A 26,368-nucleotide genomic window follows, 5' to 3' on the forward strand; every position below is an offset into this window, starting at 1 on the left:
TGAGTTGTGTTTGCTCACAGCAATTAATATCTCCCTTAAGTTGGTCAATACGCAGAACATTCACAATCGAGAATCGTTCATGCAAGTCATCCCATAAGCGTTTGGCATCATCATAATTCGAGAGCATAGAACGTGCCTCGGGGTCAATCGTATTCGTGAGCCATGAGACAAGCATGCATTGGATCATGACCCAATCATCTTTCGTTCAATGAGGGACGATATCTGTGATGGTCCCGTAAAGAAAGCAAATTTTCTATGAGAGGAGAGAACGACACGAATAGCATGAGGCCAGTCATCAAAGTTGCCAAGCTTCATACGGATGGGAGTAATAAAGTCGCCAGAACGATCTTGCGGCCCTAAGTAAAATGGTGAACTGGGATCAATCTTTGCCGCTCCATCAGCCATGGTGAGAAAAAAATTGTTTCTGAAACAACCTAACCTAGCTCTAATACCATGCTAAACGTAAGTTTTTGTCCTCCTTTTTCTCATTGATTCAACAAGATGTATATATAAGAGAGAAATCAGAATATTCCTAAAAGTGCCCCGTAATAATTTGGAAAATATAAATCATTTTCCTATGTCAAAACAATCATCCATATGTAGCCACAATCATCCATATATAGCCGATCCGTATCAAGAACCAATCAATATTAACCTCAACATAATTAAATAATCTCCTCCAGGATCACCGTTCCACACGCCACAAAATTGTAGATCAATGAGTGCTGCCCCATTCCTCCTCCTCTCTCCGGTGATAAACCCTAGGCCGAACCTATGAATATGTGAGTTTAAATCTGTTTTTGAATGTTCTAACGAAAAATGAAGAGAGAGAAGTGATATGGATTTATATGGGAAAGTCTAGAGAGAGACGGGGATAAGAAATGAGGCGGAGGAAGCGTGACATTGCCAGCACAATGACTTCTCATCATATATAGTTAATATATCACATTAGTGAGATTTTTCTTATAAAAATATATATTTAAATATGATTATACTTAGGAGTTTTATAAATGTATTTTATCAAATACAATATGAGTAACATAAAATGAAGAGTAAATATAATAATAATGTGTAGTTTGGAATGGAACTCTCCATTTATCTCAGTAAAAAAAATACTCAAATATGAAATGTGCACGTGCATGATTTGGAAAATGAATTTTTAGAGTAAATGACAATTATGATATTAAAAATAACATGTGAATGAACGGTGATCCTGGCGGAGATTATTTGATTATGTTGAGTTTAATATTGAACGGTGATCCTTTTTCCTATACATTCAAAATAATTATAACCCTATTAGAGATTATTTTTCCAACATTTAAACATCATTAAAGGAAATTGTTTTTTTGGTATGTTATATCTGTCTTTCTGCGATTTTAGTCTTCTATACTGTCAAATTTCATTGTTAGCCCTTTTAGTTTTATTTTTTGGCGGTTTTCGTCTGATTTTGGCCGAAAAATCTAAACTCGTTAGGATCTAACGATTTGAAATCTGAGTTCACCTACGTGGCAAAAAAAAAATTGAGATATTATCTACATGGCTTAAGACTATGTCTTCTATTTCTAGAGCTGCGTTGGTTTTTTGCGATTGTGGAAAGAGGACGTTCTTGATTGAAAAAACCTTAAGCCTCTCGTGTCTTGAAAAGTTTTGTATAGTTTAGACTATATATTCAATTTATTTTAACATCAATATAAATGTTTTGTTATATTGTATTAATAATTTATTTTCACTTTTCACTTAGATCAGGTGGTTCGTTCTTGATTGAAAAAACCGTCTAGTGGTTCGAAATCGTCCGAACCCGCATATCTAACGACTATATAAAATAAAACCACAATAAAATATATTTATCAAACCGGTTGGTCTGGTTCTTGGTTATTTTGCGCAGTTTTTATATTATATCAATTGAGAAAAAGAAAGACTGAAAGCATAAATAATAACACATGCAATTTTTAAATAGTTCTGCCTAATCTACATGCATCTACATAGGGGGTGATGGCCTAATCATAATCACAAAAAAATTATTTGGCATGGCCAATTACATCAAAGTAAAATTACTATTTTACCCTTTACTAATTAAAGTATAATTTCACAAATGTAATGTTACCTTTGTTTTATACTAATTAAAAATATTGATTAAGATCCAACTAAAATTTTAAAAAGTAACAGACATTACAAACACACGTCACTAATATTACTTTTGTTCAAACAATTTCAAGGATCCAATTGAAGTTTTGAAGGATCCAATTAAATCGGATATCGTATTGGGATGTTCGTATTGGGTCTCGTCGTCATTTATTGACGCAAAATCACAATTTGTTCGGTTTCAGCCCAATTAAAATAGAGTTATTTTCTAATAACTGATACAAACCCAAATTGTAAAATGACACGTGGCCCAATATCTAAATGGGCCCAATGGTTCGACACAATTATTAATTATCTTCTTACTTAATTTTTCATGAAATCACAAAGAATTTGAAAATGATTATTATTTCTATGCCATGTAAACTAGACAAATATATTCTTCTATTGAAAAGTACGAAATATGATATTTTCTGATGATGTTAAATAATATATCAAAACCCACTAATAATGAGATAAATAGTACATTAAAGCATAGTTTGGCACACATGATAGGATAAACATGTGAGGTATAATATAAGGTATAGTCTGGTACATATGATAAACATGTGATATATAATATAAGGATAAGTTAATGATAAATAAGATGTAAGATATTATATTTAATGTTTGGTATGATTTTAATAAGAGTGATTAAATTTATATATTATATTGTAATGACAAAATTAACTTTATCATAATAAATTTTATAATTTCAAAGTTGTTGCTTGAGTTCATATTTCTTATCTGTTCATGCGCCTACAGTGTTTGCATGATTTAATTATTTTTACCTAATTTTATATATTATATAATATGATAATTGAGCCCTTGATTTTGTGAGTCAAGTCAAATATTAATTTTTAAAGTTAATCAAGTGATACTAATAATTTTATTGAGATTTATAAAAATCATTTATATAATTATCTCGAGTTCATTTATATAATTATCATATTATATAATATATAAAAATAAATAAAAATATTTATTTGATTTTAAGTTCTACCTACTAGCAGAGATTTATAAAAATCATTTATATAATTATCATCTAGTGATACTAATTTAGAACTTGATCATATATTGAGGGCAATTAAGTTATTTGTGGTGTTTTGTTATCATTAAATTAAAATTATCACATCTCATAAAAGGGATATTTATCTTTGTATAAAATTATTTATCGCATGCCCATGATATTATCATGAGTTTTTTAAAAAGATATCAAACGTAGGATAAGAAGGATTATTTATCAGTCTCTCTCTTTTCCAATGTACCATTGGTACATTGGAAAAGACAAACATAACATACTGAAAAAAACAATTTTTCTTGCATTTATTAATGAGGTATTTTTTTAAATCGTTCATTTTATTTTTAGAGTTCCAGTCACAAAAATTAAAATTATATTTATTAAATTTTTTTAAAAAGTATTACACTACATAATAAAAAATTATAATATTTTATTGACCTACAAATTTAAAATAATTATTATTTTTAATAAATAATTGAACATAGCTTTTATTTACTTGTGTTGGATTACACCATTTTCTTCGAAAGAAGTGTCGATTTGATGAATTTCAATTTGAACCAGATAATAAAGCTCAATTGTCTTCATCGGCACAAGTTTATGCAGGTGACAACTTTGATCAGCTATTTTGATATTCAAGAACAACAACGAGCAAATGCTAACGCATGGATAAATACCATAGTCAATAGAATGTGGAGCGATGTTAATCAAATTTTCAATAATGATTAGATTTTTTTTTTATATGAAAGTCTACTCATTATTTTGATTGTTCATTTAATAAAATTTTATTTTGAACTTATAAAAATATTGTTAATTACTATGTTGAATTAACTAAAGAATTGAAATTTTGATTTCAATAAATTGGATAGTTCATTTGTCGTTTTTCACAAATTAAATGGATTTAATTTTTAAGTAAGTAAAATTCATTTACATTCATAAATAAAAAAATAATTTAAAATTAAAAGGTTATCTATGTACAATAATTATTTAAAAGAAATTAATAAAAAATTAATCACAATTATAAATTACAAAATTCACATAATTTTATGAAAAAAGTTATTAAAATCTTGAAAAAAAAAATCTATAAGAGTCTATGAAATTTATTTTACAATTCTACGAGATTCTATAAAAGTCCTACAAAAATCTTGAAAAAAAAAAATCAATAAAATTTGTTTTACTATTCTATAAAATACAATAAAAATCCACTAGCTCCACGAAAATCCATCCTTTAAAAAAAATCTTAAAAGCCTTTAAAAGTGTTAAAACAAGAATATGATGTCGAAAGAATTGGGAGGCGGCCCCAAGTTGGCCTTCCCCACGAATTGCTGGAGGTTTTGCCCACCGATCCGTTCGAGCAGCTCCATGTTGCGCGGAAGATTACCTCCATTGCTCTGTCCACGCGTGTCAGCGCACTCGAGTCGGAGGCTTCCGTCCTCCGCCAAAATGTGGCTGACGAGATGCTATCATATCCGGCCTCCATTCGCAGATTTCGTCACTCGGCGCCTCGCTCAACGAGGCGTCAGACAAGCTCGCTCAAGTTCAGCAGGAAAAGGTTCGGACACAAATCCTCACTTAGGACATTGAAACATTGGAGTTAGTTGTTATCTGTTAATGGTGAATTTTTTTTTGTTTGGACTTTGGGGTATGGACATTCTATGTTTGTTTGTCTGGATTTGTTGAGGTATAGGAGAGCTTGATGAAGGAGAATGTGCAACTGAGCGGCACGGTGAAAAAGCTGAATAGGGATGTTAACAAAGGTGTAAATTTTAACTGTTGGCAGTCTACGCTTGTGAATTATGCGAGATTTATAGTGGTTTAACTCTGTGTCATTTCTGGTGCACTTCCTTCCGCAAGTTTTATAGCTTGGTTATGATTCTTTTTGTTTTTTTCCTTCGTTGGGATGAATACAAAATTATAATTTTCGGTTTTTAGTTTGTGGGAACATGGATTTTCCACTTGTTGCAGGAGTTGTACTAGTATGCGTGGGATTTTTGGCTTTGTCCTGGGATCGATGGTTTTCTACAACGAGACGTTGTCTGACGAAGGTATGATTCAACATATATCTTTGTGGAAGGAGTTGTTTTCTGATTATTATTATATTTGCAGGGTTTTGATATTGATATTGAACCAGAGGAGAGGGAAGATAGAGTTAGTCAATTGCCGGACGATGTCATCTGTTTCATTATCTCGCGATTATGTACCAGAGATGCTGTTAAGACAAGCATTTTGTCAAGGAGATGGAGGCATGTTTGCACCCTTATCAATCAAGTCAGATTTTATTGCATGATGGTTCTAAGGGGAAAGAGGTGATCCAAAGAAAGTTTGCTCAAGGAGTGGATACCTTTTTGCAACATCACTCTGGTTTTAAAGTAATGTCCTTTGAATTGGTTTGTTGTTTTCGTGGATGCATCTGGGACAAATTTAGGAAATGGATGAATTATGTTGGCATATTGGGAGTGGAACAACTTACCATTGGATTTTGCTACATTCACAGTCTGCACGATCGTCCTGTTTTTTCTACTGATTTTCTTACTGAAGCTCCATCAGTGAAACATCTATGGCTGTGGGGCGGATCTTTTCTGATACCAAATGAAAATTTTCTCCAAGTTCTTCGATTGGATAATATTGCTTTCACTTCTGAGGTTGTACAGTGCATGTTATCCAATTGCTCGAGCCTCCAATCTTTGAACTTAGAATTTTGTAAGCTCCCCTCCAAATTACTAATCCATGGTCCTGATCTCCAATTGAAGAGTCTGACGATATATCAGTGTACATTAGTCGAGGAGATAGATTTGTCTGCCATCAATCTAATCAATTTTGAAATATATAACAGACGAAGTATGCTGAAATTGTCTTTTTCTCACGTACCATTGCTACAAACTTTAATTATCGAGTTCTATGAGAAACTAGTCACTCCTCATGTATTTGGAAAAATTGCCAAAGATCTGCCTCATCTTGAATCCATGGTTTTTATGACTCAAGCGAGCTTCTTTGAGGTGTGCGAAATGTCTTCACTATTTATATATTCTTTATTTCCTTAGAGAAGTATTTTATATAGTTTTTTTACACCAGTCTCAGGGATGGAAACTGGATCGAGCCGTTAGCAAGCTTAGCAACCTCAGACATTTAGTTTTGATATTAGAACATTACTCCAATGATCTCGATCTACTAGAAGTTGCTGTATTCCTGGATGCTTGCCCCCTTCTATGCAAGTTTACCTTTTCAACCAAGGTATTCATCACCACACATCATCTAGCTACACCATGATAATGCATGTGTTTTACTTTGTGAATACTTGTGCATGTAGGTGGCAAGGTCAACATTTAATCTAAAACAAGCACAAAAGAGAATGGTCTTCGGGCGCAACACTCAATTGAAACAAGTGGAATTTAAAGGATTTAGGGAGAAGGGGAGTGAGTATAATTTTATTCTGTACATGCTTAAAACTGTTGCCTCCCTCAAACGTTTGATACTCTCCCGGCATACTTTAGCCTACAACATATATTCTAGACGTTGGATGTGTTCGGTTGGTGATGCAGGGAATGGCGAGAGGATTCGCAAAAAGTTGCAAGGGCAGGCCATTTCTGAAAATGTTGAGATTATTACCTTTTAAAAGTTGGTTTCAACCTTTGATAATCTTTGAATAAAGAACTAAAAAGATTACAATATCTTCGAACATCCTTGAACTTGTTGTCGGTACATTTTAAAGTATTTTAAACTCTGCCTAAACTTGTCAATATCAATAAGTTCAACTGAGATTGCAAGATTTTTTCTGTGCATAAGTTACATTTCCTTACTTGCATTTCGGCTAGGTTGAGATAAAAGTGACTAGTGTTGCTAACCCAAGCTAGTCAACAGAAAATTTATAGAGGTTTTCACCGATCTTAACATCTACCTGATTGAGCAATATCATTTTTTTTAATTAAAAAAAGTAACTTATATTTAATTAAACTTATAATTGAATATTATGAATAAAATCGTTCACCCATTTAGTGACCTTATTTGATTATTAAAATCAATATTTTGATTTGTTAATAAAATTTATTTTAAACTAAAATTTTTGAAAATGGACTCTTCATACATCAATGTTTTTGAAGAAATATTAAAAATATTATCAAATTTCAAATTTTTACATTATCACTACCCATTTTTTGCATAATGACATCAATTAATAATGCTACCCATATTTGTAATGTTTAATCTAATAAATTTTAGTATGAAATATTTATATTTATATAATTAAAAAATTACTTATTATAATTATTTTTCCGAGTTCATGTATCATAGTAGTTTAGTTGAAACTTTGATATCTTGGATTTTGGTCCCGTATACTTTGGGTGGGATTCTTCTCCCTGGACAAATTCCATCCAAAATAATTTGATTTCGGTCATTGACATATGGACGATGATGCAATTTGCCGCCCAGAGATACTGTAAAAGTTAGGCATGCTGGCTTGTTTCCTGAAATTTTTATCACAATCACATAATCTGGATTTGAGGTAAAATATTCCCTCACATATTCAACTTCATTGGCAGAATACTGTACTTTTACAGCCGCTGTTTCTAAATCCAGCACCCGCTCAAATATTTTTCATCATATGTGGTATCAGAATCATCAAATTTTAGCTTTATATCACCCAGTAGCTGGTAAACCTGTGATTCATTCAATATTGGCAAATGAAAATTTTTATGGCAGAAGTGATTGAAAGCATGTCTCAACAACTTTGAATTCATTTTCATTTGGATTTTGGCCGACCTTTCAAAAAGGAGATTTTATAAAACATTTTTTAAAATAAATTAAAATTGGCTCCAATCTCACAGTTACAAAAAACATCCTACACAAATAGAAAATGAGAGTAATTATGGGAATAAGAAGCATCTTACATATTAGTTGGATCTCCTAACAAATTAGCTGCTGTATTTGGCTCAATGTTTCTATGACCTGTGAGTTTTATGTGATCGCACTAGTTCAAGATTCCTCTCTATTCTGATTCAGTAATGAAAATTATCTTGCAGCACGATGGCACACACTTGCGATCCAATGGTTAAAATATGTAGTTTGTCGTAAAAGAATAATCGTTTAATGGGATTCTAATTTGTTGAATGAAACTGGGGCAATCCATATAATCATGTACCTACACCTTTTATCCGGGAGTTTAGATGGTGCTTAATAGCTGTTAACTTGTGAAACTCGATGTACGAAACTGTTCTTTTTAACAATAAGAGTAAGCTCTCCTTAAGTTTGGCATCCATCAAAAGCTGAACGATGTTATAGATGTGACACAAATGGATCTTGATTCCTGAAATTAATGTGTTCTTACTGGTTTAAAGGCCTTGTTACATGAAATTTTAAGGGAAGAATTGTTGCTTCAATAGCTTTCGGATTGATTAGTACCTTGATATCTAGTTTCCTGGATTTTGCCTATTGGAAGGAGCCAAAAAGGGTGAATGAGGGTTCGATTCTCGTTTCAATGTTACTGTAACAAACAGTGACAGTCCCGTATCAGATTGAAAAAATACAAATTTTATTTATTATTTTTCCAAAAACAAAAGTTCTCAGGAAGAACATGGTATTTTGTTTATTGTGACGCTGAAATTTTAACAACTCTTTTGACAGTGATCCGTGAAGGAACTTTTGCAACGTACGACTATGGCATTTGGAAAAATATGATGCAATACAACCAGTTAAAGCCACCAGTATTTGATCTGAGCTCCATACCCAACTCGTCGCCAATCTGGATTGGCTATGGGGGAAATGATGCATTGGCAGATGTTGCTGATGTCCAGCACACTCTCAAGGAATTGAAATCGAAACCGAATGTGCTTTATCTTGAAAACTACGGCCATATAGATTTCCTTTTGAGCACAAAATCAAAAGAAGACGTATACAACAGTGAGGTTTCATTTTTCAGCTCCCTTGGAACATGCATTAATTAGCAGTTATATATTGACTTCTTTCTGCTATTGCATACGTATTGAACTACATTTTCAGAATTCTGAACTTGTGTTGTACATGTCTACACTCAGCCTTGAGATGTTTATCGACATACACGATGTAAATGAATATTATTGCAGCTTATAGAGCCAGTTTATACGTTCAACGTGCATGCATGTTTCACTGCAGCTTATGAAAGTATATATTGCCACTGCACCTTCGTTAAGACCTTATTTTCATGCTTTTGTTCCGGTTGAAGGATCCCCTTCGTTCGATCCGAGGATAGCTCGCCTCTAATGCACTGGAGTTCTTTATAATGTATTGAAATTATTTTTTGTTTGCCTACAAGCTTTGGATGATATATATGGCCGTAAACAGGTCTTGTTGAAAAGTAACAATTTACTAAGTATGATCAGTTGTCTATTTTTTTTATAACAAAAAAAAAATATTTATGACTTTTATTGTAATTTCGCCTTTTGACAGAAAATCAGTCGTCTTTTCTTTGAATTCTTGGAGTATGTCGTGCTTAGAGACCTATTAGTTCAATTTTGCGGTGGAGAGGGGAATTTAGCCTAGGCTATCACACAACTCTTATAAATTTCTCCACGTACCTGCATTCTTTTTATATATCATTAAAGTTTTTTGTGTTAAATAAACTTTTGGTTCGTGAATTTTGAGAGATTATATTAAAATTTAAAACTTTAAAAACATTTTTTGTATTAAGAGTGATATGATTATTTATTTTCGAGGAGGGTTTGCTTCTGATTAGCCAATTGGTGAGGCAACAGCTTACCAATAATGATTAATCAAACCCTCTTTATAATTAAAGGACTCCTATAATCTTATGATATTTTCAACCTTAGAAACCCTATTTACAACGTTGAGCTTTTATTGAATCGATCAAATCCTGGATAGCCCAGTTGCGCCAGAGAAAATAATAAAAATAGAAGAAGTATCTGACTACTTCAAGCATGCTCCACTTCGCTCGGGTGGATATAGCTCAGTTGGTAAAATTCAAAATTATAGATTAATATAAAAAAATATTTTATTAAGATATGATAGATATAGATAAGATGTCAATTTTAAAACATCTGAACTAAATTTTCTTTTAAAACACCAGAGAAATTTACCAAATTTATGACATGTTTTAGGCCTGATTTTTGTTTTTAATAAAATTTTAAAGTTTTGAAACATCATTTATTTTATATAGAGTTTTACTTTTAAAAGCATATGTACAAATTACCAACTTTGTAAGATATTTTATGCCTAATATTTAAAAACTTCGGATTTCAAAAGATATTTTTTTTACATAAAGTTTTACATTTTTTTTTTTAATTTGTACATAAATACAATTTACTTTCAACACTCCATTTACTCTAAATTGCAATACTTGTATACTCCCATCACCTATGAATGTGGAACTTTAGATGACTTCTCAAAATCTTGTAGGCCATGAAATTAATTTGACAAACAAATAGTAGAATTAGGTCCTACTATGGATCCAAGATCTTCATTGGTTTAAACCCAATTTTTTTGGAGTGGGTTTGGTTTTACTCCCAAAAGTGGCAAAACTTTCTTGAATTGACTGACGCCAACTCTCAATTGTGGATTGACACCTAACATAGGGGCAGCAAAATCATTGATGTTCTTTGCACTTAATTTACTCAATTCCAACCCATTTTGTTTGTTTTGCCAAGTAAAAATTATATCATACTAATACAACAAGTAAACAAATAAATTAACTTCACGCTTTTTATTTAATAAGTTGGGTTATGGGTTTTTTCTATACTAAACAGATTCGAGAAGGAATTAAATATATTTTAGACGAGTAAAACTTGTTAGCACCACCATGTTTTTTTTTTTTTTGCATTCCTTCAGAAGAAAATTCCCCTAACATCTTCATTCTCGATCCCAAACAATCCCAAACATTGGGATCAGTCATAATGAGATGAATGATGAAACGATGAATGATATGATGAAAAGGAAAAAAAAATTATTTTTTAACTTCAATTTATAAACATAAGTCGATCATGTATGAGATGATGCAAGAATGTTGAATATTCATATTCACATAAAACTATGAATATTTGCAATCTTAAGATACATTAAGATTATTGTTCTTATATATTGGGATTGTTGTCGAGTATCGTTAATTTATTTTGGGGATTGTCAGTTAATTTATTTTGGGGATTGTCAGTTTTAATTTAATTATTTAAATGAATCATTATTATTTTAAATGGGTTCGTGCGGAGTCATATTTTCATTTCTCTCCGGATTAGAATTTTCTAAGTTTGGGTTGAGTTAGTATTGACAAATTGAATCCCCAAGCTATTGAGGAATTAGACTAAATTTTATGTATAAAAAATATGAAAAAAGTATGAGCCACCCGAGCTACCGCCCGGGCGGAGCAACCATGGCTCCGCATATGTCTGCAACTGTGCATTTTATGAAGATTCTGTCACGTATCACATAATTTAGGTAAAAGACACTCCTCTTTATTTGTCTTTAATTAATTTTCTCAATTCCATATATTTGGTTTTCTTATCAAATTCATTTAATGTATTTCATGGCTACAGTCTAAGGTCTGCATCATACTTTACTTACCTCCTAATTGATTAAATTACCAAAAAATTGCTAAATAATTTCATAGATGATCATATTATTATTATTATTAAAATTGCATTTTCTTGCATTGGAACTTGCTGATTTGAATAAAACATAATCATATTTATCTTTTATTTATATTGAATGCTCATCTTAGATTAATTAATATATACGGCATATTATAATTACGTACGACATGAGCATGTCTTTCATGAAACGAATTCACATATCTATATATGTGAGATTGATCAACCCAATTCATAACTATCATGAATAATAATAATTTTGGACTAAAAATTAATACTTTCATGAATTGGATCAGGTCAAAGATTTGTTTCACAAAATTGACCCGTAAGACCGCCTCACCTGTTTTTTTTATGCAAAATAAACACTCCATAAGTAGGTACTTAATTTTGAAATATCTTACTTTCCTACTCGATCCAACGCTTCAATTATTGTTTTTACATAACTCATATACACGACTGCTGTTATAGATCTATTTCAAAGATCATACGTGAAATATTTTTAACTCAAAATGAGGATTAATTTATTTATTACTGCATGTGTTAACTTAAACCGAACCTGAATCAAATACATTTTCAAAATCAAAGAAAGATTTTGTATTTATCTTTTCTTCTTTGATGGATCTTTTTGCCCAACTCCAAAGCATTTCCTGATATATCAACGACGTGGAAAAAGTGGTCCTTTGGAAAATTTCTTCACAGCTAGCTTCTTGGTTACAAGTATTAGCAGACTTTGGTTCCTTAAAATTTTTATTGGGAACGTGTTTCTTACAAAATTTTATTTAAAATTCCACGCCATATTTTATGTTATTATCCCTTCAAAAATTTAAAAATTAATTGTACCATATATAATAATATTATTTACATAGTACAAATATGATCAATAAATTTGTATATCATTACAATGGCAAAAACTTGTGTGAGACGATCTCACGGATCGTATTTTGTGAGACGGATCTCTTATTTGGGTCATCCATGAAAAAGTATTACTTTTTATGCTAAGAGTATTACTTTTTTATTGTGAATATCTATAGGGTTGACCTGTCTCACAGATAAAGATTCTTGAGACCGTCTCACAAGAGACTTACTCCATTACAAAATAGTATACAAATATGTAACGAGTGCAATAGGACACTAGTTAAAATTATTTTTGGTACATCCTTTGATTTTTATTAATTTTTTTTTTTGAGTATATGTTTGAAATGGTGGTGCAATTTAATTTGATTTGGATGTATATAAATTGAAATGCTTGAAGTCAAACGATCAACATCAACTAGCAACAATTTCAAATCTATAAATTCATGCACAAAATCATGGAAATTCACATTCTAAAGAGAAAAAAAAATATTCCCTGAAAAATAATCGGAATGGCGAAATCGTACAAAGCATTCACCTATTTTCTTCTTTTTTGTCTCATAATAATGATTTTAAAGCCCGATACCTACCATGCTGCAGCCCGGCCCATTTTCAATAAATCAATATGGGTTGAAGAGCTGGTCTCAAAGAAGGGGGTGAATATTTCCAGTTCTGGGCTGAGCCCAGGAGAAGGGCATGGGCTGAATGATCCAATGAATACTTTTGTTCGGGCTACAAGCTCTGGCCCAAGCCCTCCTGGAGATGGACATAAACTTGTGCATGGTAAAAATCGCCCGGCCCATATAAAGCCGACCCACTAATGAAATTAAAGCATTTTCGCTATTGGGACTTTGGGAATTGAAAATCAAATATTGTGATTTGTGATGTTTTTTAGGTTTCAATGTATTTCCAGTAAGGATTTAAATCATTTGTGAGATATTCGAAACTCAATTCTTTAAAAGTTCGTTCGATTTCGTTTAATGAATCTAGTTAAGATAAATGAATCAAACTCAGACTTTACAATACTCGGTTCGTTAACTCATAAAAAAATTTTTTGGTAAGTTCATGAGCCAGCTCTTAAATGAAAAAATAATATTTTTATATTTAGTATATATATTTTATACTTAACTTATGAAAAATATAGAAAATCTGTTAAATTTATTTCTTAGAATAAAAATACACATTTTAATAAAAATATTATTATATTTTTCTATAAATATATAATTTAGTTTTTAATGAATTTAAAAAATATTTGATCCGAATAAGCTCGCGATCCATTAATAAAGTTTGAACTCGGATAGATTATAAGCGAGTCAAACTCAAACAAATATTTGAAACACAACGATTCCAAATTCTATAAAGGATAACTAGAAGTTTAAAGCACGACATCGCATTAGACGGAATCACTTCACACTGATTGAATCAATACCTCTCTTCCCCCATAGAGAAGAGAATTTAGTGGACCATCTCGTATTTTTTGCTCCACCTTCTCACACAAAAATCCAAATTGTAATCTTTTTCTGCACAAGGAAAGAGTCGATAACCCCAAATAAAGAATTGACAAGTCCTTTAAAGACATCGACTCTTTTAATTGGGTAAATTGGTTAAATAATCTAGGTCAAACATTTTTTTTAAGAAAATGACTTCATCATGTATTTGAAATATACTTGAAAATGTTATTTTCTTAAAAAAAGTGTGGACCGATGTTTAAAAAAAAATACCCCCTCTTTAACCTTGTGGATAACAGAACAAGTGTAAAGAGTGTATCATTTGATCATTGACAATGTAGATTTCATCGTATCTTTTATCAATTATCGATCATAACTTCTGATAGAAAATAGCAATAAAACCATTCGGCCCTGGAGCTTTAGATGAATGCAGATCAAACACGACATTCATTTGATCTCCCACCACCATATTTATGTGAATTCAAGCACTGACTCGATATCCATCGTGGTTGGATTAGAAGAGGAAAATAAATTACCAAAATATTCTTTGATAATATCAGCCAAACTATTTTATATCAGTACTCATAAGACCTTTAATAACATTATTATGGCGGCGCTGAGATGATTTCACATGGAAGAAGTTGGTATGACGATCCCATGCTGTAGCCAATTAACTCGGTCTCGTTGGTTCCAATGAATCTCCTCTTGTTCCAGACAATTTTTCAAGATAACTGATTTTCCGACCCAGTTGATCAAAACTAGTGCCAGCCCGTGATTTGAGAGCATCACTGCATTGAGATAGACGATTAGGCAAACCGGTGTTCCCCTAAAAACTTGTCAATTCTAATTTGACAAATCTGTAAAATCCTCCTCCAGAAGCCACTTGTGTTCAAATATAAATCTTCTCGGACCTTTCCTCTGTTTTTGGAAGAATTCTGGCTTCATGGTCGAGTGATCGATGATCTGATCCAATGTTTGCTAAATGCTCTGCCTCTGCAGAAGTCTTTATCAGACTTAAAAGTTGAACTTTCTTGAATGAAATTGAGGTGTATTTCGATTATTTATTTGTAGTGGGGTTGATTTAATTCTGAGTCCAACTTTAATTTTGTTCTTTAAAAGTGTCGAAGTGTGTTTGGGTACGTACCTTGAAAACAAAATACATATGCAACGAAGAACAAAGAAATTTTGAGTTCATTTACTTCGGACTAATTGGCTCCTTCTTATTCATACTATATTGAAGAAAACTCCATACAAAGTCGGGAATTACACCTCGTGATTTAAATCTTTGTCCCAAAATATGGTCGCAACTGCTCCTAGTTCATCTGACACGATATCAAGTTTAGGACAAAGTCTTAATTCAAACACAATTATAACAAATAAACTCATCCACCAGTTCAAAAAAAGACCACAATAATAGATGTTTGCCCATTCACTAGAACCATCTTACTAATGGATCCATCAATCCAAATTATCTATCCATCATCAAAAATTTGACATTAGACAAAAGATGAATTTGTGAAATTTTTGATTCTTCAGATTATATATTTGATTTTGAAACACAAACCAAACCAAAACAAAACATGAGTTTGGCTTCGATTTATGTTCACGGTTCAAGTCGAACTGTGATAGGTGGTGACATCCATTAGATGCACCACGGAGTATAACCTACCAACATCACAATTCACAACCGATCTCTAGGCTTACTTTGGGGAACCTCATATGCTTTTATAGAACTTCAAGCCGTAAAAGAAACTCAGTATTTGAGACTCTAATCTAAAGCCCGTTTGGCATATACATGAGATAAGAATTGCAAGCAAAATTCCTATGATAACAACAATTCATATTCCCTATGCCCAATCTAGGACAAAAAAAGGTCAACTATTACCTACTCGTTCTTTGCCAAATCGCAGCTCTTTTCCATCTCCTCGTTGAAAACCAGTACATGAACTTACAGATCAACCATCCTCGTGTTCGTGGAATCTTCTTGGGTCATGTGTGGCGTCTGAGATGTTGTTAGACAAATCTAGTGCAACTGGCTAAAGTACATGTTCATGAAATATCTCGATGGATTGAATCCACTCAAAATTACTGCAAAAATGTAAAATATCCATCTATTTGTTGAATAATTCGAAAACATTTTGGAATATAGTGTGAGGATGCTTACAGATGGGGAAGAATACAAGGACGATGCCAATTGGATATAGGAACAAAGTGGTCCTCTCCAAGAAGGGTAATACTGCATTAGGATAGACAAATTATGCGTTAAACTTCAAAAAACCCTTCCGGGGTACCAGTTTCCTATATTATCAAAACTTTGTGAGATATGTGGGAATACAATAGAATGCCATATATTTGTGAATACATTAAACTTCATCGCATTAATAATTAAAAAAATAATCAAACTGACTCATCCATAAGAAGCTTGTTAACACTTATTATTCCCAAGAAAGCTTGATTTGGTTGCATATATTGTCCTACTTTTAAACGGGAGACTATTCTTCGCAAACCAGAATACTTGCAAAATTAGACGAGTTCATAGCATAACATGTGATTTAGGTGGAAATGACTCGGTATTTTTCTTTACAAACTCTGATTTAATGAGCTGAGAGAAGTTTATGCAAATCCCTTAATCTGTTGGACACTTAATGAACGTCATTATAGCCTAAAGTGGAACTTTGACAAAAGATGGAACAAAAAACTTGATGAGGTTCATAGCCTAGTTCGAGGGTGAGAGACAAAAGGACATGATAAGAAATGACAGTCATTATTCATTACCCAAATGAAAAAAAAAACAGCTAATTGGTAAACTCATCTCACCATCATAACCCAAATAATTTAGGTAATGGTAGTAGGAAGTTCCCACCATGAAGAGCAAATTTGATAGTAACACCGGAACAAAACCATGAGCCAGTAGAAAAGGTGATATAAAATAATGAACGACTGCAAAATTCAAAGACATCAGTAAATATATTATCGAAGAAAACCACAAGATAAGGAGCATTTATTTTATGCATACCGTATAGCAGCACGAACATAGGGAAGAAAGAGTTGAGGTGTACATCAAAAGAATACAACCTTCACAAAGTCGGGTCAACATAAAGTTAGCAAGAAAATTAAAGGGTTCTTAGCACAAAAACATCGTACAAATTCAGGTATGAGGCATAATTTACTAACATAAGAAGAAAACAATGCTATCAGATATACAGAAACTAAAGAAATGCAGACTAACTCATATATCCAATAATACAAGATATTAGCAAAAGCAGATCAGAACTTGCCATTCCACCCGTTGTTCAACCACGTGGCTGTTTAGAGCTTCTTCTCGAAGATAATTGTTAGTCAAGAGCCTGGACAAAATTTGACAAATAAAATTTCATCACCTTGTCAAACAAAACTCTATCATCTATGAAAACTGTCAAAAATTCTGAACTAGCTGACAAAGATCTGATGAGTGAAACATAAATCACGACCAAGCATTTTCACAGAAATGTAGCTCCTCAAAAAGTAATAAAATTAAATCAAGAAAATAGAAACATGCAATAATAAGAAAAACCACTCTACCCATATTCATATTTTTCCTTACCAAAAACAAGTTGCCAAAATTGCGCCTATCACAAGGAAATGGAAAAGCAATACTGAAATAACCACAAAAACAGCGTGTCCTGCACTATGATCATACCTGAAATAAATGATAGATGTCAAACAACAGCATTAGAATACACATGAAGTATTGTATTGCAAGAGGTGAAAAGAACACAACACCCAGAGTTTCATTTGAAGAACTGACGATATTGGAATCATTTAAAAGAACATCATGTTGAATATTGAACCTCAGGTGCAATATAATTTATTCATTTTATCTTCAAAAATAAATCTACTTGCTAACAATGTCAACTATACGAGGACTTTACACAAGTTTGTTCAAAACCAAGATCATGAGTGCACTTACGCAGCACAATAACCCATAGTAGCAACTGACAAAAGAAGACTAAATATCACAACAAATGCAGGATCATCACGTGCCCATTGATTCTTTGTTTCTACATGACACAAAAATGGAAAAGTATTAATAACACCTACAGCTTAAAACCAGTTGAATTAAAAATTATCTTGCTTGACAAAATGGAGTGTATAATTTTAAAAAATATCAAAAGAATTAGTAAGAAACCATTCCATATGAAACCATTCATTCAGCAGAAAAAATACATCAACTGCAAAAATTAACGCCCACAAATGAAATACAATGATCTCAGAGAAATGTTGGTTTCATAAGTATAATAAGATACCAAGTAAAAAAACTAACTTACGCTTGTGATATTTGGTGTGTTGATATCTGCATCCATTGAACAGTTTCACATGCAAAATGAACAAAATTATAAATCAGAAATATAAAATTAATAAGCAAGGGACTACTAAAGTTTCCTGGTGCTTTATTAAGATACCATACCATAGACTATTATACTACCAGGAATTCTCAAATTATACCAATGCACAGCTGCTTACATTTACAAAATCTTCTTACCTCTCCAAATATGACAACCCGCCACAGTAAAATTATATGACTTATGAATGTGTATAAACTCTCTCTCTATTTATATGGAAATCTGAGGTGTTTATTTCAGTGAAAAGATGTTTCTGTTCATATATGTAACATGACACTGATAAAATTCGCTTTGAAGTAAACCATATCGTGAATACAGAATTAATAGCGTGTTTACTTTTAACTAATCATGGAAAAAAAAGAAGTAAAAACCTTTGCCAATTATGTTAAATGAGAGGCTTAATGGATTAGCTTTTAATTGGTTGACAAGGTACTTACACTTCTCAGACTATTTACCTATATTCACATATCACAATTATAAAGACACGGGTCCAAATAAAGTCAAGATGCATTAGAATTAAATTTAGGTGACCTTAAGAGCCCTTTTAGAAGTTTCTCGATATACATAGCATCTTATAAAGGTAAGTAAGCGCCAACTCAAACTAAATATTAAATAACAAATATCAATTTAAATGATTATGGAACACCAACAACCATCTGTGGAAAGATAGAAACTCACACGACTTTTGGAGAAGTGCATAGATGAAGCATTTGCCAGAAAGTATATTCAATATCCATTTGTTGCCACTACATTGAGCCATCCAAAAAAATTGTCACTGATTGAAAATCAAAAAGAGGCATTTATAGACTATAAATAGTCAACTATAGACAGCCAAAAGTATCAGCAGGCTTCTGAAAATGTTAATGTAAAAAATAAAAATAAAGATGAAGCAAATTCCATGGCCAAAAGAAATTGATTTGATAATAGGCACGCCATATTCGAGGTTAAATCAAGACACCACAGCTAAGATAAAAGTTTCAAAAGCAATATTCAATTCACCCACAAAGTAAGCAAAGACTTAGCAATCAGATACCCACTTAAAAAACCAAATACACACATGCATACTTGAAGTGTATTTCCAACTCATTAAAAAATTAATGTTTAGATGGTGTAACACCACAATAAAGAGTTTGTGCATTAGTTAACCAGAGATTATTTTCCAATTTATGTCCCTCATCCCACAACACAGCCTTGACCTCCCATGATGACCTTTGAATCATAATTTAGTCTCAAATAAGTTGGTTTTAGGGTTCTGGATAGTAACTACATTACAACGACTAGCGAGGATAGCATGGAGGGATGATCATGTGAGTAGCTGTAGAACTTCCAATAAATCAATATGGAACAGGCTGTATCGAAATTAAATATGAAGAAGAACATTTTTCATTAAGATAAGTACATTAATTTGTATTTAAATAATAAAGTAATTAAATACAAAGAAAGGAATCATTGTGAATGTTCCGCAGCATTACAACGAAACTGAAATAGCGGCAGAACAAGACGTTCCAGCTCAAGTCCCCAAAATTTCAACTTCAAGCGCAAAAGAACTCCCATCACCTCAACAAGTAGAAATAAAACGAACTGAAAACAGAAACGATACACATAACCTTTTACATTTGCTCCTCTATTAACTCGATCAATCTCGGGTCCTTCACCCACATGATAATAACAGGTGGGGAAAGCAAAATCACCGAATCAAGCCACGAATTCCTCACAACAAGGTAAATTTCACCACCAAAGATCAAGATCAGATCTGCAAAAATTTTCGTCCAAAAATTACCTTGACTATTCTGCGGAGGTACTGGGGTAGGACCGAATTGGGTCGGGCATGAGCACCCGAACGTCCCTTCGCCGATGAAGAGGTGGGCAGCATCTTCTTCTTCACTATTTTCTTCCCTTATGTTTTTTGATCGATTTACAGCAAGTTTTGGTGCTGCGAATTCATGGATGCAGAGATCTCTCTGTTCATTTCTGGTTGAATGGAATACGCAATGCAATACGGATTGGGCTTCAGCTGGAGTAAATAATAATAGGCCCATTAGGGGCGAAGTCTTGGATTAATTAATTTTTAGGGAAAATTAAAATATTTTAAAAAAATTATTCGAGATGATTATCCATACATACATGAACATGTATTCATTATTAAATCTAAAACATGAATGATGCGCACAAAGGTTTTTTTCCCCATTTGGGAAATTTTGATCAAATCAACAAAGATTATACATTCACCTTGCAATATGAAACCAACTATTCTTGGGTCCAATACAACTTGTTTCCTTTGATCAGATGTCCTATCTTACACAACATTGACGCAACACCATCAACCTACAATTCATAGCAAACAACCTTTCTTCTTTTTATTATTGGTTAGCTCGTTTGGGTTCGGAGCCTAAGCATCGGACTTGTCTTTCCTTGCCTCTAAGTTTCATCATTATCTGAATCTCCATCCTCGTCTGATGATTGCTCATTCGGATGCTCTTCTCCACCTTCATTCAGTTTGCTCTTTTTCCCTTTCTTTCTCTGTTTCTTCTTCTGACGTTTAAACGTTTCTTCAGTGTACGTTCCTCTGCAGCCTTTAATCTTTCCTCTCTTCTCTGGTTGAATTCTGAGATTTCTTTCCTTTTCTGGTAGTCGACGTCCATCCTTGCTAGCCGATCTTGTTCCTTCCGCCTCATTTGTCGATACTGTCACCATCAATAACCCAACAAAAAATTTAAATATTTGTAATTATAATTTAGCGAAAGGGGATGAGTGTAACTAGATAACGTTGTACAAGATAAACTATAGTAAATGGTTTCTGTTTGTTATCTTAAGATTCGCTCTGTTTTTTCGTTATAACTCCAATTTGCCTCCACCTTTTCTTAAGAAAAATATTTCTCTATTATTTTCCATACAATAGATCATTCCACGTAAATCAAATCATAGTTTTGAAGAAATCAAAAAGACATGTCGAAACAAGACAATAGTTTCCAAGTTTTTGCATTAATAAACATGGATATTTGCTATATTCCCTCTAGTTTATTTTCCTTGCTTCAGATGATACCATGTATGAACCCACTTGAAACTGCTAGCTATATCAACTTAGTTTAAAACAAATGAATCGAACCAACATGGTGAATATTGCCTATGCAGCCAACGTTCCAAAAAGCGAAATTCATCAAAGCTTAAGCATGAAGTGAATAAAACACAACGATTAGGCCATCATCGTGAAAAAAGCATTCAACCCATAAGTACCATGGTATATAGTGGTATATACTCTGGTTACCTTCACTGTTTCAGCATACAAAATCACTCCAAATTTTGTTTGATAAAGCTTCTGAACAACCAAGACAAACAAGCTCCAAGGCTATGACTCACTACAGAGAGGCATGAACTCCAAACACTTTTCAGTTCAAAAGTTGCATTTTATCGTTTTCATTCAAATTCTGAAATGTTTGATAAAGATTTTTCTTGAAAGTGTAGTATAGAAATGTGTTTTAGAAAATAGCGCTTTTGTGCATACAAATAGGGTCGGTAGTTACACTTTGTACAGAACAATCTTTTACATTTTCTAATTAACAGAAAAGATGGAGCTTTTCATAGCAATTTGCTTGCTCTGTTCTTCTCGATTTTAACAATTTTAAATAACAATTACCAGCAGGTTCCTATGTTTATCATGAATAAAAGTGCACAATATGAACCTCCACCATTGTAGAAGAAACTTATCCATGCCCAACAACAGTCTAATGGCTGTATACTTGAGATTGAGTAGGTCGATCTGTAACTACCTTCTGAAAGAGAAATATCTCATCGATGACTCGGAATATTACTTAAAAGATAAACATAACGATGAAAATTGCATAACACAAATCCTTGATATGGCCTTGGGATTACGTTTCTTGGAAATTATGGTGATTAATAATTAGTGGTGGTTACAATGTACATATCATATCAATTGCAGAAACTAGAGGCATCCAGTACCTGATGGAAATCACCCGATCCTGAACCGGCAGAACTTCCTGAGGTGTTGTTAACGCGAACCGGAACACATTCAATAATGCGGCGTAGCTTAATTTCGAGATCCTCGTCTTCTGGCGCAGCTACAGGCGGTGTGTACTCTACTAAAGCAGATGATGACGAAGAAGAAGAAGGTGGAGGCCGTGGAGGAAGCGAAGAAACCGCCTTCTCCGCAACTGGAACCACCTGATAATTTCCGGCAGCTATGGAAGCCGGCCTGCCAGACGAAGACGACATTTTCGGGAAGTCACTACAAACCCATAAACCCTAGATTCTGGATCTTGGATAGTTGATTTGGTATTGATTCCTGGGGAAGAACACTGAATCATTTGATGATGGGCTTCAGGGCCCTAACCCGAAAGCCCGGATCATACCAAATTAATATATTATCTTATTAATGAAACTTCAGATGAAATTTACAATTTTATCTTAATTTAATTGTAATTACAACTATTAAATAAATTGATAATTTCAACATTTTTATTTAATTATGAAAATGTTACAACTCTTTTTTATTTGTCATGGCTATTTAATTACAAAAATGCTACATTTGATATTTAATTTTAAAAAACATTATTTTTGTATTTTTATATTTTATCATTTATTTATTTTTCTTTATTAGTTTTTTCTTAAAAAAACATAGTGTACACACTGAGTACCAGTTAATATTAAAATATATAAATATATTATGACACGATTTTTTATTTTTTATTTTTTATTTTTAGCTACAACGTCCACAAAATTTGATTTAGAATTAAAATTGCTAATATAAATAATATTCATAAATAAATTATATATAAAATAAATATCTCATTATGATTCAATTTAAAGTAGGAGAAATGGCAACTTTGTTCGGAAATTTCAAATGTAACCATGTTATTAGGTGGTTACTAGGTGTTTATTTAACATTCAAAAGAGTAATCAAACAATCTTGCCACTCGCATTTACTGGACTTGCTCAATGCATCAATAGCATAATTACGAACTTAAAATGGAAAATATAAAAAGATTTCCTTTTTCCAAATGCTGGCTATGTGATGCACGTTTAGCAAGCACGAATTCAACGTAAAAAGGTCCACCTATAAAAAGATTCAGGCTCGAAGTTGGATACAATTTCTTAGGCCAAATACCAACCATCGAAATGGCTTGTGAACTTCATTTTCAACTGTTTTTCTGAGCATACCAATTACCTCATGCAAGCTTAGGACTCGGAGCACTTTCTGAAGGTGGCAATGTGACGGATCGCAGTAGCTCCAACGAGCTTATCAGTCCTAGAAAATGTGAGAGTATAGTATTTGCAGATGCCTGTAAAACAAGCAAATATAATGAGAAGATAACCGACTTACAAGCCAAGGTCACAAGGATGATTCTAGTAGGAGCCAATCCTCTCGTACCCCTTGAGAAGAAAATTTCAAGTTTCAGTGTAGTATTTCTCAAATCCATTTTTCAAACCCATATCCCAACCAACCTGATTTCCTAGCTCTTTCTGTAAGCATCCCAACACTTTTGACATAAAATGCATAAATCAGATGATCATTAAGTCTGAAGGATACCTGCACCAAGAAAACATCCAAGGCGAGAACTGGACTACTCCCAGGAGCGGAACCTTGGTAATAAGGATTAGCTGAGGTTGTAAGAGCTTTGGCCACCAACAAACCTACAGTTGCCTGCATGCCAAGTATTGCCGCACCCATGCCCAAGAGATTTATGATGATACCATTTTTCAGACTTCTTACAACATCCTCCCGAGGAGGCGCCTAAAAGAAAATTCAGCTTGCAATAAGTTGGCAGGACAATAACCAGCGCACTGAGTAAGTTTATACCAAATGGACTGATATATTGAGTTTCTTTTATTGGTGCATCTTGGAATTCGAAAGATGAGACAAAAATAGATGGGGGTGAGGAAGGGCGACTGAACGGATTTTGAGGGGGCCAGAGTGACACTATCAAATTTTAGAAATTACAAACAAAACTTTAAAAAATTTATTTTAAGAGGGGCAACTGTCCCCAACCCCCTGTTGGGTCCACTCATGGTCAGTTCATGGACGGGGCTACCAAGTTATAAATTATAGTGGGCTAGGGAAGCTCTGGAAGTATTTGAACTTAGTTTGATAGTGGTTAGTGGGAGAACAAGTCCTAGCACAGGCTGTTGGCTAGAGACAAAGCTCCACTTGGTTCATCAAGTTTGCGTAGTGATTGAACTAAAATTGAGGCTAAGTCCAGGATTACAATGGTTCATGTTAACCAGGCATAAGAGGCTTGCGGACTTGTGAACTTGGAAAAAATCTAACCTTAATATTTAGCGTATTATAAAAAATAAAATCTTCTCAACTTATGGATGAAAAAATTGAAAGATTGATCTCATATGAAAGAATTTGACAAGTATAGATTTTATTAGGGTTGTCAGCATCCTATAATATTTTTTTGGTAAATAATACAATATAACACAACTCCAAAATACTCTTAGATTATCTCGTCAATTTGGATGTGTCAAGGAAAGTAGGTTGGTCCCTCTAAAACACCATCTTTTTTGGCTCCCTAAAGATCTTCGGTTCAGGAAACACTTTTTGTTAAATTTTTCAGTATTAGTCGTTAGACAAATCATGTTAGTTATTTTCAGACAGATAAAGAGTATAACTTCTTATGAACATTTAAGGTTCCACCCAAGTAGTTAAACGTGGAATTAAAAATTAAAAAATCAACAGATATATACAAATCATAACAATGGGATCACATATTGCTTGAACTAGAGGGAAATATGTAACACAGGCCAACTGAAGCTCAAACATTAAATCTAATGCCACTTGTGCATAATTGTACATTACCTTAGAAGGATCATTGGCTGTTTTCCGGAGTTTCTCGGATAACCGAATATAGCCGAATGACCAGAACACAGAAATGAATGCAGCTGCTATACCACCAGCAGTGGAATAAAAGGTAGCAGGCGACGTAATCTTCCCAGATATAACGACAGAAAATGAAAGGATCGTGGCGGCAACTACCGTACAAACTAGCTGTCCCCAGAAACCAAAACTTCCCAACCTCTTGAAATTCCTCGAGGTGCTCTCTAATCTCTTTGAAACCTAATATGGCCATTTCAAACTGACGTTTTTATGTTCAACATTATAATTGCTTCAACAATTGGGACCCCTCATTATTCTAATATTGTAAGTAAAAATGATAAGCAGGATACCAAATACTGGATCAATTTGCATTTCCACTTTTTTAAAGATCATTCGTCTTTGATTTAATGGATTATTACATAATTTCAACCGAAGACCCTAAATACAAATTTCATCAGCTTCCAAGACATCTTAATAAAATGTTAAAAAAAAACTCAATTGAGAACAAAATCTGACCTTTAATTCTTATAAAAAAACCTAATATGAAATAATTACAAGTTCATCTCCAACAAACCACAATATCACAAACCCTAAATTCAAAACATGATACATGAAATGATAAAAATCTCAACTCAGCCGTCACTAGAGAAACATCAATTAAGGAAGGCTATTGCAATTCCCATCCAGGCAAAACACACGAGGACAGATAGGGAAAGGGAAACAACATACCTGAGCGAGTTTTCCATCTTCAGAATTACCATTACTAGAGCTATAGGTAGCAGAAATGGGAACCGAAGCTAGGGGTTTTCTACTGTGGCTATTGAGAATAAAGTAAGGAGAAGATAAACTTCTAAGACATTTCAAAGAAAAAAGAAATGAATGAGGACCTATGATGCTGCTGAAACGGAGTGATTGAGGGGGAAGTACACACGACAAGGGCTTAAGCCGCGCCGCCGCACACGGCGGAGGTGGTGGTGAGACAGCGGAGCGAGCTGCAGGCAACAATAGAGTAGGCATAGCTTATATTCGCGTTTCGAGAAGCAACCAATCATTCAGGTCTTCCGCCATTTTAACGTCTTTTTTAATTTATTTTCAGAAAAAGGTTATAAATAGGAAAAGTTTTGGTACTATGTCATACAAAATATGAT

General features: G+C 33.1%; 3 protein-coding genes and 1 pseudogene across 3 annotated transcripts; 1 reads left to right on the plus strand and 3 right to left on the minus strand.

Moving 5' to 3' along the window:
• Positions 1 to 4,396: 4,396 nt before the first annotated feature.
• On the plus strand, positions 4,397 to 6,835 carry LOC140985151 (uncharacterized). Its single transcript, XM_073452917.1, has 5 exons — positions 4,397 to 4,688; positions 4,824 to 5,181; positions 5,243 to 6,132; positions 6,209 to 6,367; positions 6,444 to 6,835. The coding sequence occupies exons 3-5, from the start codon at positions 5,374 to 5,376 to the stop codon at positions 6,747 to 6,749; spliced, it is 1,224 nt and encodes a 407-aa protein (XP_073309018.1). The 5' UTR covers positions 4,397 to 4,688; positions 4,824 to 5,181; positions 5,243 to 5,373; the 3' UTR covers positions 6,750 to 6,835.
• Positions 6,836 to 15,700: 8,865 nt separating this feature from the next.
• Positions 15,701 to 20,387, minus strand: LOC140984920 (uncharacterized). Its single transcript, XM_073452615.1, has 10 exons — positions 20,163 to 20,387; positions 19,061 to 19,128; positions 18,308 to 18,333; positions 17,950 to 18,040; positions 17,584 to 17,679; positions 17,279 to 17,347; positions 17,017 to 17,075; positions 16,818 to 16,940; positions 16,165 to 16,236; positions 15,701 to 16,088 (listed from the first exon to the last, which is right to left on the minus strand). The coding sequence occupies exons 1-10, from the start codon at positions 20,253 to 20,255 to the stop codon at positions 16,024 to 16,026; spliced, it is 762 nt and encodes a 253-aa protein (XP_073308716.1). The 5' UTR covers positions 20,256 to 20,387; the 3' UTR covers positions 15,701 to 16,023.
• Positions 20,388 to 20,545: 158 nt separating this feature from the next.
• On the minus strand, positions 20,546 to 22,749 carry LOC140984052 (uncharacterized; annotated as a pseudogene).
• Positions 22,750 to 23,371: 622 nt separating this feature from the next.
• Positions 23,372 to 26,288, minus strand: LOC140984064 (protein TIC 21, chloroplastic-like). The gene is made up of 4 exons (XM_073451227.1): positions 25,950 to 26,288; positions 25,203 to 25,460; positions 23,931 to 24,134; positions 23,372 to 23,682 (listed from the first exon to the last, which is right to left on the minus strand). Exons 1-4 carry the CDS (start codon positions 26,235 to 26,237, stop codon positions 23,569 to 23,571), a joined length of 864 nt encoding a protein of 287 aa, XP_073307328.1. The 5' UTR covers positions 26,238 to 26,288; the 3' UTR covers positions 23,372 to 23,568.
• Positions 26,289 to 26,368: the final 80 nt, after the last annotated feature.

This window comes from Primulina huaijiensis, chromosome 9 (assembly GCF_012295235.1).
Source record: "Primulina huaijiensis isolate GDHJ02 chromosome 9, ASM1229523v2, whole genome shotgun sequence".
Taxonomy (NCBI): domain Eukaryota; kingdom Viridiplantae; phylum Streptophyta; class Magnoliopsida; order Lamiales; family Gesneriaceae; genus Primulina; species Primulina huaijiensis.